This window comes from Lithobates pipiens, unplaced genomic scaffold (genome assembly GCF_037356315.1).
Source record: "Lithobates pipiens isolate NorthernLeopardFrog02 unplaced genomic scaffold, aLitPip1_a1.2 Scaffold_16, whole genome shotgun sequence".
Classification (NCBI taxonomy): domain Eukaryota; kingdom Metazoa; phylum Chordata; class Amphibia; order Anura; family Ranidae; genus Lithobates; species Lithobates pipiens.
The window spans coordinates 624,734,324-624,754,149 of NW_027507748.1; the positions used below are offsets into that span (position 1 = coordinate 624,734,324).

General features: G+C 41.7%; 1 protein-coding gene across 6 annotated transcripts in view; it reads right to left on the reverse strand.

Moving 5' to 3' along the window:
* Window positions 1-19,826, reverse strand: part of STARD13 (StAR related lipid transfer domain containing 13) — a 427,146-nt gene that overhangs the window by 34,149 nt on the left and 373,171 nt on the right. For all 6 annotated transcript variants that reach the window (XM_077484116.1, XM_077484117.1, XM_077484121.1 and 3 more), the window contains one exon: window positions 16,573-16,654. In XM_077484116.1, coding sequence (XP_077340242.1) covers window positions 16,573-16,654 — 82 coding nt within the window. The remainder of the gene's footprint in view (window positions 1-16,572; window positions 16,655-19,826) is intronic.

Here is a 19,826-nt window from a genome sequence, read left to right on the forward strand (position 1 = left end):
ATGAATAGGAGGCGCTCTGAGGCTGCCTGCTTATACACACACTGAAGCATAGTAAACATAATCTACTATGTTTTAGTGATGAATGGACACAGGAATGATTGGTACAGATCACTCACGGTGTTCATTCAGGAAAGGAAGCGGCCAGTAAGTGCCATTTACCGGCCCTTTCCCCAGCTCTCCGTCCTGAAGCATCTCTCTGTGTGCCCATAGCAGCTACCGGCACAAGTTGTAAGCACTATGGGGAATAGGGGTACATATGGGGTTCTGGACAGCAAATGGAAGGGGCACATGTGCCAGGACCAGTGCAGCCAGAGGTAGAAAGAGGAGGAGAAGCTGGCAGTGCTGCAGGGGGAGGCAGAAGAGGATTACCATCTGCAATAAGATAGTACAGCTGACCCTTCTGCCCAGCAGGTGCCTGGGCCCCCCTTTTGAACTGATGGGTTCCGGGCCCAGTACAGGAGGGCTGGCTGTACTGCCTTATCAGCGGCCCTGTGGATTCATTGTGAATGCAGGAGGTTGGTTGCTTAGCACAGGCCCCAGTCAGAGAAACATTTTGCAACTTCTGAACTCATGTGTAGCATTCTCTGAATAGTGCCAACCTCTGTGTTCAGAATGCAGCAGGCAAACCTCCTGATGTGCAAAATTGCACATGTTCCCAAAGTCAATTTGTCAAGTCAAGTCTGATTTTTAGCAAATGCGGGGGGGGGGGGGGGGGGGGGGGTTGGGGGGTGTTGAAAGAAAACAACCGTTTTGATTCCCCCATCCACACACTTGATGTAAATTCTTTCAGCTTAGTTATATGTATTCTGACAGTGGGCAGACTTCCCCTCCATCAGAATATACTGATCAGTGTTGCAAGCTATACCCTGCAGGGATAATTGAGCAGGGAAAATCCGACAGGACAATTGTACAGAAGTCTATTGGTAGATCAACTTCTGTACAACCTCCCTGACTATGCATACATGAATCGAAATTTTTCAGCTTCCTACTGATAAAACATCCCTTCCCATACATCGATTGAAATTTATCCAGTCCTTGCCATGTATGGCTGGCTTTAGCAAACTAATTACCTTCCAGTAGGTCTAGGTTGGCTTTGCAAAAAGAACAATATGCTAATATGCTAATTATTACACGTCTGACAAGATGACTTGGTAGGATGCTGTTTTGTACAATTCTTTCTGCTTATCAGGCCTTTTTTCCAGAAGCCATAGCTTGGTAATGTGCTTTTATCCAGTTTCTAATAAAGATAAGGTAATGGTTCACACATACAATTCAGGTTTTATCACAGTTTCGCAGTAACTATTTTGCATCACTCCATTTATAGTAGAATAGGAGCAAAACTCAAATTCAAATTCATTTTCTCCACAACTATACCTTTCAGCAAATCTCTGAAATCAGGTTATAAAATAAGAGGCAACACTGGTTGAAAGGTTACCCATCCAGAAATACATGCTCTACACTTCAAACAAGCCAGAGTGTGTTTTGGAAATATTATTATTATTATTATTATATAGGATTTATATAGTGCCAACAAATTGTGCAGCACTTTACAACATCGGGGAAGACAGTACAATTACAATACAATTCAATACAGGAGAGATCAGAGGGCCCTGCTCATTAGAGCTTACAATCTAGAAATATGTGGTTGAGTAAACTTCAAGATAGCTATTGGATACAATATACTGTACATTTTTTTTATCATGTCTGCAGTAGAGGTGACCATAACTGACCATACATTAGTCCAGCCTTTCTCAACCATTTTACCCCAGAGGAACCCTAATGCCGCGTACACACAATCGAATTGTCAGCCGGACCACAGTATGCCAGACAATTCGCTCGCGTGTGGGCTCCAGCGGACTTTTTCATTGTAAAGTCCGGCGGACTTAGAAAGTAGTTTTGACTCAAAATTTGTCCACCGGACTTGGCTTTCAACGGACAATCCCTTCGTCAGTGTGCTAGTCCGGCAGACTAAGAATGATGCATGCTCTGAAGCAAGTACGAGAAGGAAGCTATTGGCTACTGGCTATTGAACTTCCTTTTTCTAGTCCCATCATACATGCTGTACGTCATCGCGTTAGAAATCGCCGGACTTTCGGAGCGTCCGTGTGTGGCCAAGTCTGCTCATTATAAAGTCCGGCGGATTGTTTGCTGGATTGTTTGCATCAATTCCGCCGGACAATTTGATCCTGTGTACGGGGCATTAAAGTAATTTTCAGGTCTCGGGGAACCCCTGATAAAACCCATTAATTGGGGGTCAATGGGAATAATGCCCCTTACTTTGGTGGTCAGTGAGAAGAATGGCCTTTTTTACAGTGGTGGTAAGAATGGACCCCTTACAGAGAGCTATAAATATCATTGATGTCATACCACTGGCTCCTCCAAGTGGCATTGGCTCAAAACTATGTAGGCACCATCAAATAGGTGGTAATCAGCCTCAGCTCAAGGAACCCCTAGCCAGCTCTGGAGGAACACTAGGGTTCCACGGAATCCTGGTTGAGAATGGCTGCATTAGTCAATTATTTGCCAAGCTCAAGTGGTTTAAGTCTAAATTGGCATCTTTTATCCATATGCAAGAAAGAAGGCACCCCCCCCCCCCCAACTGTCATTTGCACACATTCAGATTATAAGGCACATTTGATAAAATGTGTGATATGAAGAGACTAGCAGAAGTCAATCAGATCATTTTTACTGAACTGAACCTATGAAAGGTTGTCTATGATGCTACAACTATGTTTGCTGTCGGTTGCTATAAAGGAAATACTTTGCTGATTAAGTCAGGACCCAGGCAGCCTGAACTATGACACCATTTTTTATGATCTCAATCATATGTGATTACTTTATTAAAAACAAAGCTAGAATATGCTACTGGAGGAAGTATACAGTCTGTTTTCTGTGCATAACTACTGATCAAATATATAAGCTCCAAACAAAGGAAGGTAAAGATTTTTTCTTGACATTCTTTGTAGCCCCATCCAACTACAGCAGGGGTCCCCAAACTTTTCAGTATGAGGGCTATGCCATATATTTTCCAAATATCCAGGTTAAAAAAGAAATAGTTTAATAAATTAACAAATGAATATATTTTGACTTGGAATTTTTCTTTTTAATCAGCATAATATGATTTAGAACAACAGAAAAAAAACTTCAGTAAAATAAAGCAAAGAAATTCCAATTTAGTGTGCGCCCATCATAGGCCTCCTTTACCCTAGGTTCACACCTATGTGTTTTTTAGTGCATTTTGCAGTTTTCAGAAATGCACTACAGTCCATCAAACATGGTTTCCTATCTTACAAGTTCACACCTATGCGTTTTGCGACCGGTGCATTTTTGGAAAGGGTTGGGGTCTTTTTTCCTGTGCTTTGCAGGTAATAGACTTCAATGGAATTGCCCCAGAAACGTAAGTTTTGTGTTTGTGATGCGATTTTTGGGAGAAGATGGCGGTGGGAGAGCAATTTTTTTTAATAAAGGGCTTGTCAAAAACCAGCTCTTGTTTTTTCTGCAATTCACTGATTTTTGATGTGAATGGGTAGGGGTATGATGTACTTGATACCCATTTAAATGGGGGGGGGGGGTGGGATCTGGGGACCCCCTTCTTAAAGGGGGGTTTCTAGATTCCAAAAAGCCCCCCGCTCACAGACCCACTGGCCAGGGTTGTCGGGAAGAGGCCCTTGCCCCCATCAGAGCTCCCCCCAAAAGCACCTATCCCCCCATGTTGAGAGCAAGTAGCCTGGTATGGTTCACTTGCTGGGGGCGCTTGCTCGTCCCCTCCCTTTCCTGATCTGCTGGGCTGCATGCTTGGATAAGGGTTTGGTTTGGATTTCCAAATCTATAGCAGACCTGAAGGGCCTGGTATGGACCTGGGGGGGGGGGGGCACCTGCCATTTTTTTTGCTTTTTTTTTTGCCACCATAATTTTTTTACATTCAGCTGTCAGCAGGGTTGATGACTGATGACTCATCAGTTGTTAAGGACGCTTGCCCCTGCTTCGCAACCAGCTATATACAATGTGCTTAAATAAAAATAAATAAAAAAACATAAAAGGCAAAATGCATGAAAACTGCATGCAAAAACGCATAAAAAACTAGGGTTTAAAAAGGCAAAATTCACTGCAAAACGTGCCTGAAAAACGCATTAAGAGCAACTGCATAGATGTGAACCTAGACTTAAATCTTGGTCTCTATCAGGGTCTCTCCTTACCTCAGGATTCTCAACCGAGTTCCTGTTTAGATCAGAGTCCTCATCGAGGTCCCCTTACTTTAGAGTCCCCATCAATTCCCATTAGATTTCCCTTACATAGAGTCCCATTTACATCAGAGTCCCTATCAGAGTCTCTACTTACATGAAAGTACCTCCTTACATCAAAAAAGTAAATACAATCTTTCAGTGGGCTGGATTTGGCCAGTGGGCCATAGTTTGGAGACCCCTGCTCTACAGTCATCTTTCTAAATGTCCAGAGGAGGAAAAAAAAGGGAAGTAATAAAGGCCCAAGGGTATTATTATGGTAAAACTAGCCCTAGTTATTGGGGTACTTTAAAATAATTGGGACAGGATGGTGAGCTGTTTCACCTAGCAACCAGTTTCCTGCTTTTTTTTTTCAGAATATAGAACTAAAGCACAATTATTACAGGTATTTATATAACATTGACAATGTATGCCCTGTACTTTTCCCATCAGACCCTGCCATCAAGAAGCTTACAATCTAAGATCCCTATCTTACATGCATACACATAATAGGCCCATATTGTAAAGGTGACAATAATCCTACCAGCTTGTCTTTGGAGTGTGTGAGGCAACCCACAAAAGCACAAAGAGAACATGCAAACTCCATGCAGTGTTTTAAAACATGGTTTGAAGTTAGTATTCCAGTGCTACAAGGCAGAAGTGAAAACAACTAAGGCCACTGTGTGTTATTCACATTACATATAATTATTTATTGAAAAGGGGTTTATATATTCAGTTCATGCAGCACTTAACACAGCCATTGTGTAGTGCGTAAGTACGTGTATCTAGTAGACAGACATAATGGTGGAAGACACGCAAAACTGCTATTATTGCAAGCATGGCAGACCAGAGAGCCTACACGTTTTACAAGACAATAAAGCCTAATCAGCATAAAGTGTAGCATACCCTATAATGCAGGGCATTATTGAGCCAGTATTGAGAATGTATATTCTTATTGCTGGATGTCACGATGATCTGAATTGGGTCATTTACCAGGAAGAGGAGGGCGTGTGAAGAAATGTGAATTCAGACTGCCCCTTACTTCTACATCTCAATTCACAATTATGACGTATGCTGCAAAATGGAGTGCACCCATGGCAAGGGGACAAATACAAACAGTTCACAGGTTCATTTGTGAGTCAGTCTGAAATTGTTCCTGGGAAAACTGAGAAAAGAGTTACCTCTAGGAGGAAAGCATAACAAGAACATGATCTGGAAGGTTGGAAACGTTCGCCCCAATTCTCTTTATATTCTATGTGGACTTTTAAACTGCTTCATGGTCTATAGCTTTTTATTATAATTTTTTTCTCATCCAGATAATCTGCCAGTTGCCCTTTGTTTCCAGAAAAGGCTACAACTACAAGATTGGCCAAGTGTTTGGCCCAAAGCTGTCTAATGAATTGTCTGAAATAGCCCCTAATTTTAGTTTTAGCAAAACCTCTGTACAGTGTCATTTCCTTAGTTGACCTATGTGACTCATCTAATCTTAAAGTGACATTAAATGACATCCCAAGGTCCCTTTCACATGAGGCGAACTCAGATTTGATCAGCAGGGAATCTGTCCATTGGATTGCTGTTCCGACCAGAGCGGATGGACAACAGGTCCGTGTCCACTCAGTTTATCCTGAGTGGACATGGGAAGAGCCTGCTGTGCTCTATGGACTGGTAGTCGTAAACAGATTCCGTTGTCCAATATACACTCGTCTTACCTCTGAACCAATCCGCCTAGACAGGAAGGGAATGGATCCCCTTCTGTTTTTCTTAGATCAGACCAGATAGGAGGTAGTTGGGTACAAACGGATAGAAGTCCGTTTACACCCGCCGGTTTATAGGGATGATTGGCGGGTTCAATCAGTTTTTCAGACCCTTTGTATGAAAGTGGTCTTAGTCTCCAAAAATAACCCATACACATCCATTATCTAATGGCTCTGTATTCTATTTTTCATTAAAGTGTTTCTTATGCCGCGTACACACGATCAGACTATCCGGCGGACTTGGTCCGGTGGACCCGTGTGTGGGCTCTGGCTGACTTTTTTTCCCAAAAGTTCGGCGGACTTAGAAAGTAGTTTTGACTCAAAAATTGTCCACCAGACTGCAAGTCTGGCGGACAATCCAGCCGTCTGTGCGCTAGTCCACCGGATTTTTTAAATGAACGGACTTTCCCACACACGGAGAAAAGTCCTTTCATTTTGAACGTGGCTCCATGTAGACGGGACTAGCAAAGGAGGTCAATGTCGCCGCTTCCATGGGCGAGATTGACACGTCCGGCGGGAAGACCCCCCAAGATGGAAGAAGACCCCCGGAGCTGTGCAATAAATTATTTTGAAACCTTGTGTTGTGTCTTATTTACTTTTTTTTTTCACCAGGTGAATGGGTAGGGGTACATTGTACCCCAATACTCATTCACATAGGGTGGGGGCTGGTATCTGGGGGCCCCCTTATTAAAGGGGGCTCCCGGATTCCGATGAGCCCCCGCCCGCAGACCTCGAAAACCAATGGCCAGGGTTGTCGGGAAGAGGCCCTTGTCCTCATCAACATGGGGACAAGGTGCTTTGGGGTGGAGGGGCCGCGCGGCCCCCCTTCCCCAAAGCAACCCCCCATGTTGAGGGCACGTGGCCTGGTATGGCTCAGGAGGGGGGGGCGCTCACTCGTCCCCCCCGTCCTGACCAGCCGGGTTGCGTGTTCGGATAAGTGTCTGATATGGACTTTGGGGGGGACCCCCACGCCGTTGTTTTGGCGTAGGGCTTCCCCTTTAAGTCCATACCAGGTGACGGGGCTAGCGAGGTGTCAAGTCCCGTCTACCTGGTGCCTCGTTCAAAATTAACAGACTTTCCTCCGTGTGTGGGCAAGTCCGTTCATTTCAAAAGTACGGCGGACTCCCGACATTTTCAGTTTGTCTGCCAGACTAAGTCCGCCGGATAGTCTGATCGCGTGTACACGGCATTACTGTGTTTTTTTTACTTCTTGTAACATTCTCTGTAAGCTCCTGAACCTTTACTTTCCAACTAACTTTCATTTGTTTTAAACGAGCAGTACACGTTAGATGTGTTCATGTCCACTATTCTATGCATACTACAAAACCATCCATCGCAGGGGCGAGCAAGAGAAGATGTCTACATTTCTATGTATGGTGGGACCATGAAGAACAAAAACAGCCACCCTCCAACAGGAAGTCACATAACAGCAGGAAAAAAAGGAATTTGAAGATTTGGTGAAAGCTTAGAGCAATAGAAGGTACTTTTTTAAGATAAGACTACATACTTGAATATAATTTTTTAAAACCAGAGTTTAATGTCACTTTAAGCTTTGAGACCCTTGAGATTTTGGATATGTAATGCTTGTGACTCCTAATTATATTTAAATTCCAGAATTGTTCAAATGTATCTCTTTTTTTTTGCAAAGGGAAATGAGTGGAGGGAAGTTCATTCTCACACATTTTTTGGGAATGTGAGCAAATAACTCAAATATGGAAAATTGGAAAATTTTGCCTCCACAATTTCAGACAATAAGACTCACTATACCCAATTGTCTGTTATTCTCCCCTATTATAGGATTGTCCATCCACCACATGAGACTGATACACCCAATATGTGTTGCCATACACTGGCTAATTGTCTTTCATTGGAAATCTCCATCTGTACCACTAGCCCAGTTGAAAGTAAGAATAAATAATATTAACCTTATGGAAAAAAAAAATCATACTTTACATACCGTAATACAAATCATTAGTATGATAAGAAATGGGACCCCTGGTTTGCACATTCTAAAAACTTTCTAAACCCTGAATAATTAATACTCTTCATTAAAGGTCACTAATGTAAAGCAGTTGTTTATCTATTTCAAGGTCACCATGGATTGTGTATTACCGTAGTCAATAATTGCAGTGTAATTGTCCTTACTATGCAAGCTCATATATTGAATTTTTCCTAATAAATAATATCTTGTTTTGTACCACTTTTTTTACCTAATAAAAAAGTTTGTAAACAAAAAAAAAGTTGTCACTGGAACAAGTGCCCCCATTGTAAGATATCCCTTCCCCATATGCTGCAATATAACTAAAATAATAGGAATTCCTATCACTTTATGTCCTTGTAATAATGGTCTTCAGGGAAAATAGGGTAAGGGTAAATCTTCCCAGCGGAGATACAGACAGCAATAAAAAAACACATGAGATTCTAATCCTTCCCTAATCTATCCAATACTAAAATAAGTTTTGGCTAGAGAGGCACTTTAATGCCCATACCACTCTAAGGACAGTTTTAAATATGCAAATCTCCTAAAGGACCTACAAACATGACCAATGGGACTTACAATTGTGGGAAAATCTTTTTCTGTTTTTCCATCGAAAAAATAGAGAAAATGTCTTGGCAGTTTAATGTCACAGTGGCCTGTGTATTGTCACAATTGTCCTACGTGTGTATTTCTTCTCCATGTCTGTACCATCAGGTAAGGAATCAACATTATTTCTGTGCAGGGGCCCTGCTGACTATGCCTGCTACTGCAGCTAGGTTAAAGTAGAATTGAAAGCATTTGCATTAAACCCGTGAGCAGGCAGACTGTTTATCGCAAAAGAGATATGCAATGTCTCTTCTGCAATAAAAAACACTTACCTACCCATTCGCATTATTCTGCAGAATGTAAAGTGTGATGCATATGCGTAGCTCAGCTCACATTGCCAGAACAATCCCTGTATGCCGAGATGACTGACCCATGAACTTATGCAGGAGTTAAATCATCTTTCACTGGCCAATGAAGATGTCCAAAGAACAGGCACTCAGGGAAAAGATGTTGGCACTGGTGAGGGAAACCTTGTGGACTTTGGACATGGGACAGGGAGCAGGTAAGTATTCCTACTTTAGTTCCACTTTAAGTCAGGACAGTGCTCATACTAATTCTAACCCCTACAATTAACAGACACTAGTGTAGCTAGACAGATTGGAATCTATACATATACACACTTCAATAAAGAGTGTCATAGATACGCTTTAGAAATCTGTCTTGTGGAATGGCGACAAATGGCGGATTTTGCAACAGATTTGTGTACATGTCAGTAACATGTATACTATATAGATTGAGTTTGTAAGTAATGTGATAGTGAGCTAAATCTCCTTAATAGTAGTATCCATCCATCACCAAAACTGCAGCATACAACCAAACAAACCCATTCCTCGGGACATGAGGGAGATGGTGCCATCAACACTTCGCTCCGCCCTACATGTTTCATCACAAATTACATTGTCTGGGGGCCCAAATATGTATTATCAGAGGCGTGGGGGAACCCTGAGATGCCAATAATGGTCCCAGCTGGGTTTTTTAAGCCACAGGAGTACACAACCCCCTGTAATAAGGGATCTACAAGAGCTGGTAATTGGTTTCTACAGCTGGTGATGGATTCACTGCAGTTTTGCTGATGGATGGATACTACTATTAAGGAGATTTGACCCACTATCACATTACTTCAATTTGTTCAGATTAATTTATTGTATATAAAGTGAGAAAAAACCGCGCTATCCACAAACAACAAATAAATAATAGCTGCCAGCACCGCAGACTTACTACAACAAACAAAATGGTGAAATAATAAAAAAGGTGCAGCACTTAGATTATGACAATATCTATATAATCTTTTACCAGTGTAAATAATATAATCAAATTTAATAGTGAAAAAAACTCTGCATAAATTAACACTATTAATGATTCTATGTTTTAGACAACACTATATCCAAATATACAAAAAAAATTGATATACATATATCCACCAAGGTGAACGTGTTAAGAGTCCATAAGTGAAACAATATAATGACAAAGTGCAATATCTTGAGAAGTTATAGTGACTTCAGTGAATACTTTGCAGAAATCCACCACCACTTGAGAGGAGGCTTACCAGATGTAATGGACCCAGTTAGGTATATACCTAGTGAGTCACACGAGTTTATTGATGTAAATCCACACGAAAAAACAGCTGGCAAAACTTGTAACTTCTCATGGGTACCAGAGTAGACAGAGAGATGACCCAAATATAGATGAAATGGCTATCCATCTTTTGGGGTGACTGAGGACAGAGATTCTTCCACGTATATTATAGGCATATTACAGGCAAATACAAGCATGGACATAAAATCTGGCAACGCAGTGGCATCAACGAGCCCTTCCCAACGCATTTCTCCTAAACAGGCATCATCTGGGGATGATTAATTTATTCACATGGACTTTATAATTTTATATTTAGTGCAATTGTTATATATTTTTCATTTACCGTTTGTGATTGTGTTTTACAAGGAAATTGCTGCTCCTTTTCTAGGGACATATGATTACAGTGCAGTTTCTATATATATTTTATTGTATACTGTAAAGGTCTGTTGCACCTCTGACAGAACTGTCCAAGCATCTCTTCTGTAAAGTGACGAAATTTTACAGGCAGAGAGGCTATTTGGAAAAGTGGGAAGAGTAAAGGTAATGTGACAACTAGCAGTTCCACAGGAACCTAAAAATAAATTAATAATAAATAGAGGAATAATTAAATTGCCCATAAATGGATCGAACATCAGCCAGTTCAGCAAGGATTTTTCATCCATCTTTGACTGTTCCTGCTTGACAGAAGCCAAACTAATGACTGGCTTCACTTAAACAGGAATTTGGAAAAATTTCACTCAGTCAGCGCATGCAGGCAATTTGCTGCAGCATTGTTCAGTGTATTCTGACAGTGGAGGAGCCCATGCTGACAAAATACAAGAGCGCAGGTATGCAGAATTTTTTTTTCTATTGGCTGATCAAACAAAACAAAAAAACAATGCATCTATGATGATATGATTTACTCCAACATTGTAGAGGTCATATTTAACTCCACTTTCCTTATCACCAATATAAAAAAGTATTTCCTGACAATTTTTTTGTAACTACTGCAAATAATATGTGTTGCATGCATCAATACTAACAATGAAAATGTCACAGTGTGTTCATTAATTTGGCACAAGGCTTCTTATCACATATAAACTACAAGAAACGTGTTGAAAATATCACTTTGAATCAACCCCTATATACGGTAGTTAAAACGCTCTTTACATTCTCTTGCACAGATGTATGCCTTTTTGCAGCAGGTAATTGATGTGTGAAATTTCTGTTAGGGCAGGGAATGATATTTCCATTGATAATATATTTAATGAAGATGCAATTAAGATTTATATATCTACAAATCATACATATAATATAAAAATATATATTTAATATCATCTACATGTATTTTTTTTACACTAATCAAAGTGTAGTGTTTAAATCCAAGTCAGGAATGCCAATGAAATGTAGTTAGCAATTGAGTCCTTATCTGTGTCTGGACTGTCTGTCTGATAGACTAAGTGGTGATTTGGATTGCTAATATCCTTGTGAATTGGAACAAGTGTCGGAACTGAATCGTCATACCCTAGTGATTATCCTATCACCAGCAAAGCAATACAAGGGCCATCTAAATTGTATACAGTGGCCTAATATGTTTATTGCATATTTTGAATGTGGTGGCTTACAAGGCAATCTGAGCTCTTCTGCATAATGAATGGTACAAAAAAAAGTAGTTGATGGATTTTGTGTGACGTTATCTTAGAAGATGACAAACTTAACACAAAGCCTTTATATTACACCTGAGTGGATTCTGGATGTCTAGAACTATAAGCTTTGCTAATTTCCAGTTCAATCACAATCTTAATGCTATCTTTATATGCTAATAATGACAGCTAGAGGCTATTAAAAAACAAGGAAAGCACTTGATTATCTAAAGTGGCAAGTTAGGATTGCAGAATCATGGAAAAGGGGTGCTGATAATAAACACCACTTAATAATTAAATTTAGAGGGATTTTTATCAATGACAGAAAGGTAAATCCATCATTAAATAACTTTTCTTTTCACCACAAAATATACAATGCAAAGCATAGCTATAACAAGGAATTTTTATGATGTGGCACAGAATTTAGAATAAATACGCTTTATCAAATAAAAGTGAACACATCATAAAACACCCTATTTTTCTCAGAATTTTGATTGATCTCAGACGTAAAAAAAAACTGACATCTAATGCGCACTCTTGGGAATTCAATAAAGTACCAACAGCTTTCTGGCACTATGGCCCGTTAACCACTTCAGCCCCACTCAATGACCAGGCCATTTTTTGCGATATGGCACTGCATTATTTTAACTGACAATTGCACGCTGTACCCAAATAAAATTGATGTCCTTTTTTCCCCACAAATAGAGATTTCTTTTGGTGGTATTTGATCACCTCTGCTGTTTTTATTATTTGCGTTATAAACAAAAAAAGCAGTCGATTTTGTAAAAAATTACACTGGCAGGGAAGGAGTTAACCTCAGGGGCGATCAAAGGGTTAAGTGTGTTCCGTGCAAGTGTTTTCTAATGCTGCTTACACACGATCAGACTATCCGACTGACTTAGTCTGGCGGACAAACCGCCGGACTTTCCGAACGAGCGAACCTGCCCGCACACGACAGTACTTTTCCGGCGGACTATGGCGGGAGTCCGCCGTACTTTTGAAATGAACAGACTTGCCCATACACGGAGGAAAGTCCGTTCATTTTGAACACAGCTCTAGGTAGCCGGGACTAGCGAAGGAAGTCAATGTCCCCGACTACGGTGGCAAGATTGACACGTCGCTGGCCCCGTCACCTGGTATGGACTTAAAGGGGAAGCCCTACGCCAAAAAAAGGCCTGGGGGTCCCCCCCAGGTCCATATAAGACCCTTATCCGAGCACGCAGCCCGGCCAGTCAGGAAAGGGGGTGGGGACGAGCGAGTGCCCCCCCCCTCCTGAGCCATACCAGGCAGCGTGCTCTCAACATGGGGGTGTGCTTTGGGAAGGGGGGCCCAATGCAACTTGTCCCCATGTTGATGAGGACAAGGGCCTCTTCCCAACAACCCTGGCCGTTGGTTGTCGGGGTCTGCGGGTGGGGGGGCTTATCGGAATCCGGGAGCCCCCTTTAATAAGGTGGCCCCCAGATACCGGCCCCCCACCCTATGTGAATGAATATGGGGTACAATGTACCCCTACCCATTCACCTTTGAAAAAAATTAAAATAAAACACAACACACAAGGGTTAAAAATAATTTATTGCACAATTCTGGGGGTCTTCTTCCATCTTGGGGGGTCTTCTCGCTGGGCTTTCTTCTTCGTCGCTGCCCGGGGGTCTTCTTCCGACTTTGGGGTCTTATCCCCCTCTTCGGTGGTCTTGTCCCCCTCTTCGGTTCTTCTTGCCGGGCCTCCGCTTTCTTCCTTTAGCTCTTTTACTAGCGGTGGCCCGGTCTTCTGTCGCCGCCGTCGCCTCTTCTTCCAACTTCGGGGGTCTTGTTCCCCTCTTTGATTCTTCTTGCCGGGCCTCCGCTCCTTTTTCCAGCTCTTTTACTGGCAACGGCTCGGTCTTCTGTCGCCACTGTCTTTGGAGCCTTCTGTTCTTCTTCCTAGAGATGTTGACTCGTCACTGTCTCTGGCCATAATGTGACAGAGACGTGTTGCGCAGCGACTTATATAGGGACAATGGGTGGGGTCACCGGGTAATGTCCCCGCCCAATATGATGTCACAGTCCCAGCATTCTCTGGGCCAATTTTTGAGTCAAAACTACTTTCTAAGTCCGCGGGACTTTTGGGGAAAAAAAGTCAGCCGGAGCCCACACACGGGCGGATTGTGTGGGTCCACCGAACCAAGTCCGCCGGGTAGTCTGATCGTGTGTACGCGACATAACTGTGTGGGGGATGGACTGACTGGAAGAATACCAAGATCCCTTTTCTGATTACTAGGAACAGAAGATCTCTGTGTACTTTCCTGTCAGAATGGGAATCTGCCTTGTTTACATAGGCATATCCCTGTTCTCTCAGTGGAGAGATCATGGGTCTGCCAGACCCACAGGTTTGTTTTCCCCTAAAGTGCAGGTTTGTTTTCCCCTCACAGCATCTAGTGCATGAAACATACAGGTACGTTGTTTTGCGCAATAGAGCCACCCTGCCACAGTATATATGCGGTGGGTGGTCTTCAAGTGGTTAAAATGCCCTGCACCAGATTCAAAAATCCCTACCACCCATTTCAGTAACTTTACTGGCTTGTGCAGCAAATTCAGGTATTTTTTAATAGAACCTCTCTTACAAAGTGGCGTTATTAATGCACTGAATTTACAAATATTTTTCTCCACTTCATAGATAGCGAAACTGGAGGTAATTAAGATCTATGTTAATTTGGCGTACAGAGACAGGCAGCGTGCCTGTCCCAGTACACAGTATAGCAGAGCAGCATGCAGTATTTGCAAAGCTAACCTCTCCCTGACACTAGTTTATGCAGTCAGTTTCACAGCCAACAGCCTTCTAGCAACCAGTGACACTGCAGTGGGTAGAGCCTAAAGGGGAATACACTATTTCCTTGTCAGGTGCGCTCTTGCTTGTTAACTGCGGCACAGTGGTGTAGTGGTTAGCACTCTCACCTAGCAGTAAGAAGGGTCGCTGGTTCAAATCCCAACCACTGACACTACCTGCCTGGAGTTTGCATGTTCTCCCTGTGCCTGCGTGGGTTTCCTCCGGGTACTCCGGTTTCCTCCCACAATCAAAAGACATGCAGGTAGGTTAATTGGCTTCTGTCCAAAATTGGCCCTAGTATATGAATGGGGACCTTGGATTGTGGGCACCTTGAGGGTAGGGACCAATGTGAGTGTGCAATGTACAGGGATAGGGTCTATTGTAGACACTCACTCAGGTTGAACTGGATGGACTGGTGTCTTTATTCAACCTTACTAACTATGAAACTATGAAACTATGAAACTGGTAGCAGGCAATTGGTAGGTTGTCAAATAGTAGGTTGTCTATTGGCTAGAACTTTTCCCTCTGCCTGCTGTCAATCACAATGGGAGCGGACCTCATGGGGTGCAGTGGTAGAGAGGAAGCATTGTTGTACTGAGGGTGAAGTATCCGTATGGACCATCCGGTCTCAATGTGCCTCCACACATGGTATGTGGCCTAGATTCATCTACCTGTCTACAACAGGCTTTTTAATCTGTGGCCCACACCAACATTTGCCATGTGGAGGCACGTTGGAATTTTAGAGTGTTAGACATTATTTATGAATTCCTGTGCCTGCTTTTGGCAATTGAAGCCCATCAACATAGCCCCTTAGGCTGGGACCAAGTATTTACATTAAAGCCACAGCAAGGAAAAATACTAAAACGTGCATTGAGATCCCATTTACACTATTGCTTTGGTAAAAGGCATGTTAATACAATGTATAGCATAAATGACTGAAATGACAAAATAGCTGTATTAAACAGGTATTTGCTCCCCCCTAAAAGGTGCCAAATCTGACACCGGGGGGGGATTCCGAAAACCAGAAGTTCAATTTTTGTGTGGAACTCCGATTTAAGTCTCTAACTTCAAACAAGTATGCAGATAAGGACTGGTCAGTACTCTATCCATAGTCTGACATATAGCCATGTCCATTTTTGGGAAATCACTTGAGTCACTTAATGGATGGAGCCTGATAAGGAGCTCAGAAACTAGTTCCTCATAAGGTCCACCTTTCTTATGACAGACAGCAGATGGTAGTGGATGGTACTTAACTGAATAGCAGCTGCCACTGCCATGTATTGTCATTGAACAGCAAGGTGAACCTGATGGGAAACTAGTCAGTCATTTATCCATTAGGCTTCTCCCACCACACTACAGAATATCTCAGCCATGCGCATGTTGGTGTGTTGGGTACAGTGACTGGCAAGGGAGTGCACAGAGGAGTGTGTATGGGCATGGGGACCTCAGTGCCAGACTTTGACAGATTCATGAATCATGATACATGAATCGGCCACAAGCACAGAAAATTTAGGTATGGAGCCCCAACAGAATTCTAAAGGGTGTCATAGACCATGTCACCCTTTATGAATTCCACCCATTGTGCGCCTGGGATTTGAAATGATCATATTTATTATATTTTTAACATCTATATATTTCACCTTAAAAAAATTAGATTGTTATTCTTCAAGACAGAAATTTTAAAACTTGTGCTCTACCAGTGCATGTGTTGTACACATGTAGATCTAATTATCTAATTATTTTCCTTAGTTAGTGAATAAAATAAACCTATATTGAGAGAAATATGAAGGCTGCAGCTGGTGACCTCCTTCTACGGAAGCTGGTTGACTGTCTGGTTCTGACTTCGGTGCTTTCTATGTCACTGAACAAGCATGAAGATTAGAAAGTCAGTCTGTATATTCTCCCAGGTCAGTGACACAGAAAGTACGGTAGCCATTTGATAACATTATAGTGTTATATAAACAGCTCGCTTTTGATATAAAATAAACATTGGTATCTCAAAGAAACAAATTACCTGCAAAGTGGTTCTACATGGTCTCTATCAAGAAAATCATGGTCCTGTTTCACAGATGCAATGTCAATTGGAAACTGAGAATCTGGAAATAAAATGGAAGACTTGGTTGAGTAGATGGAAACATGGCAGCCTCCAAAGCAGCTAGCAGAAGTAATGTGTACATAAGTAAAGAAATACACTAAACATTGCAAAAATGTCCCCACACTCTATCCAGCTAGCCATGGCAGGAAACTGAATTATATCTGTTCAAACAGTTGGGCCCCTTTCACACCTATTAAAACAGGTCCAATGCAGTGCAACGTGTGTTGCTTTAGGGTAGGCAATTAATTTGAATGGGCTGCCAATGTATCACAAATTTGAACACTCTTGGGACACAATGCAATTAGTAGTGCAGTGAAAGCAGGTGCATTGGTTTGCTGCATTGTGGTGCCATGCATAATCAACATGCATTAACACAACACATACAGTGCCTTGAAAAAGTACACATACCCCCTGAAATGTTCCACATTTTGTCATGTCACAACCAAAAATGTATTTTATTGGGATTTTATGTGATAGACCAACACAAAGTGGCACATATTTATGAAGTGGAAGGAAAATGATACATGGTTTTCAATATTTAAAAAAAAAAAATAACTGAAAATTGTGGCGTGCATTTGCATTCAACCCCTTTACTCCGATACCCCTAACTAAGGTCTAGTGGAAGTAATTGCCCTCAGAATTCACCTAATTAGTAAACAGAGTCCACCTGTGTGTAATTTAATCTCAGTATAAATGCAGCTGTTCTGTGAAGCCCTAAGATTTGTTAGAGAACCTTAGTGAATAAATAGCATCGTGAAGGCCAAGGAACACACCAGACAGGTCAGAGATAAAGTTGTAGAGAACTTTAAAGCAGGGTTAGGTTATAAAAAAATACCCCAAGCTTTGAACATCTCACAGAGTACTGTTCAATCCATCAACCGAAAATGGAAAGAGTATGGCACAACTGCAAATCTAAGACATGGCCGTCCACCTAACAGGCCGGGGAAGGAGAGCATTAATTACAGAAGCAGCCAAGAGGCCCATGGTATCTCTGGAGGAGCTGCAGAGATCCAAAATATGTCCACAGGACAACTATTAGTCTTGCACTCCCCAAATCTGGAATGTTTTAGATCAAAGCATATTCAGGTGTTAGAATGGCCCAGTCAAAGTCCAGACCTAAATCCATTTGAGAATCTGTTGCAAGACTTGAAAATTGATGTTCACAGACACTCTCCATCCAATCTGACAGAGCTTGAGCTATTTTACAAAGAAGAATGGGCAACAATTTCACTCTCTAGATGTGCAAAGCTGGTAGAGACATCCCCAAAAAAGACTTGCAGCTTTATTGGCAGCGAAAAGTGGTTCTACAAAGTATTGACTCAGGGGGCTGAATACAAATGCATCCAACATTTTTCAAAATGTGAAAACATGATAAAAAAAGCCATATAAATGATTGTTTTATACCTATAAAAAACTACATTGACCATAAAATAGACCAGTAAATGTAGCCAAAAATTGAATTGCATGGATAAATGGCACTAGATTCACTCCTTCTTTATTCTCCTTTCTGGTTGTTTATCTATTGTAATAAATGTGTGGGTTCAGCAGAACCCTATGTACAGGTTAGTGCAATGCTCTACAGCAGTGGTCTTTAAACTGTGGCCTGGGAGCCAGATGTGGCCCTTTGTTTGCTTTTATCTGTCCCTTGGGACACTTTTCCCCAACTAACACCAATGATGGAGCAACATTCCTCCCACTGACACCCTCAATGAGGCATTATTCCTCCCACTCATACAAACAATGAGGCACTTTTTCCCCACTAAAACCAAAGATTGGGGCATTGTTTATTCTCACTGATGCCAGGGCATTTTCTACTCCCACTGGCCATAGTCCGGGCCTCCTAAAGCTTGAAGAACAGTACACTGGCCCTTTGTTTAATACGTTTGGAGACCCCTGCTCTACACATGGGTTGAATGTACGCTGGCATTGGCTGGTTCAATAGAACCTGGCTGACATTCGGCCCATGTGTACTGGAGGCTGTTCAGCTGGCCTCTGTCAAAGGGGCATGACTGAAAAAGGTCTGAAAAAAGTCTGCCAATCGGGTGCTGATCAGCACTGACCGGAGTGTTCTAGCGGGGGGGGGGGGGGTGTCCTGATTTCAGAACACAATAGAACAACAGGGCAGATTGCAGTACTAATGTTGAATAGTTAGTCTAGCAGCTCCTCCTGAGCTGTCAGGTTTTTTTTTGTTCAGTCCTGCTAGGTCGGATGAAAAAAAAAATACTAGTGTGTACTAGGATTTAGAGCAGTCAGATCATTGTCCAACCATCTAGTGCTGGCCACTACACTATACGAAAAATCATTTGAAATGCGGTCACTTGGCCAGTTTGTTCGTTTTTCGACCAGTTAATGGACACAAAATCAATACTTGTTGGGACATTTTTGAGCCGAAAAAACGAAGGACAAATTAGATATTTTTTTTTACAAAATATTGATTCATTTATGTCCACTGAACGATTTAGCGGTAATTACATGATACCGTAGCACTATCGTTTGCTCTCACGGCTGAATGTTCATTTTTTCAAAAAATAGGTTTGGCCAATTTTTCGTATAGTGTATGGTCAGCATAAGGCTACACTTGTCTTTTGCCAAAACTGTAAACGTTTATGGTAACAAATAATACCTACACCCAGCTACCTTCTTGTCCAGTAATGTCATAAATAAAATTGCCAAATGCCGCTGGTAAGCCTTATTTAGTCTAACAAGTCCACTTACAGAACAAAAAACTGCATGGCAGAGATAAGCAGCATGTCAAATATTTTAGATTTCTTTACAGTTTCGGGTACCATGGCTTATTAATACAAAAAAAACCTCATGTTTCAGTTATATAAGTCCTTTAATGCGAAGCTTTAGTCAAAGTTCTTACTCAGATTTGAATATAGTAGAAAAAATTAGAACCCCTTTTGGGTTTTTATTGATGTGTCCCAACTTGGCAAGATTTCTCTACATTTTGTATCATGTCACCAGCACTGAAAGTGAGAAGAATAAAAGCACTGTCTTTTTTTAGAGGGTGGGAGAAACCTTAAAAAGTTCTCCAGCTTTTGTTGATTTCTGGGCCCCACTGAGATCTCTTTATTTCCTGGTGTGTCATTAGGACAGGAAATTAGAGGAACTCTCTCCAATCGCTAATTCTTTTTAAGATACCTTCCCTTATTAGATATTCAGCCTCTGAT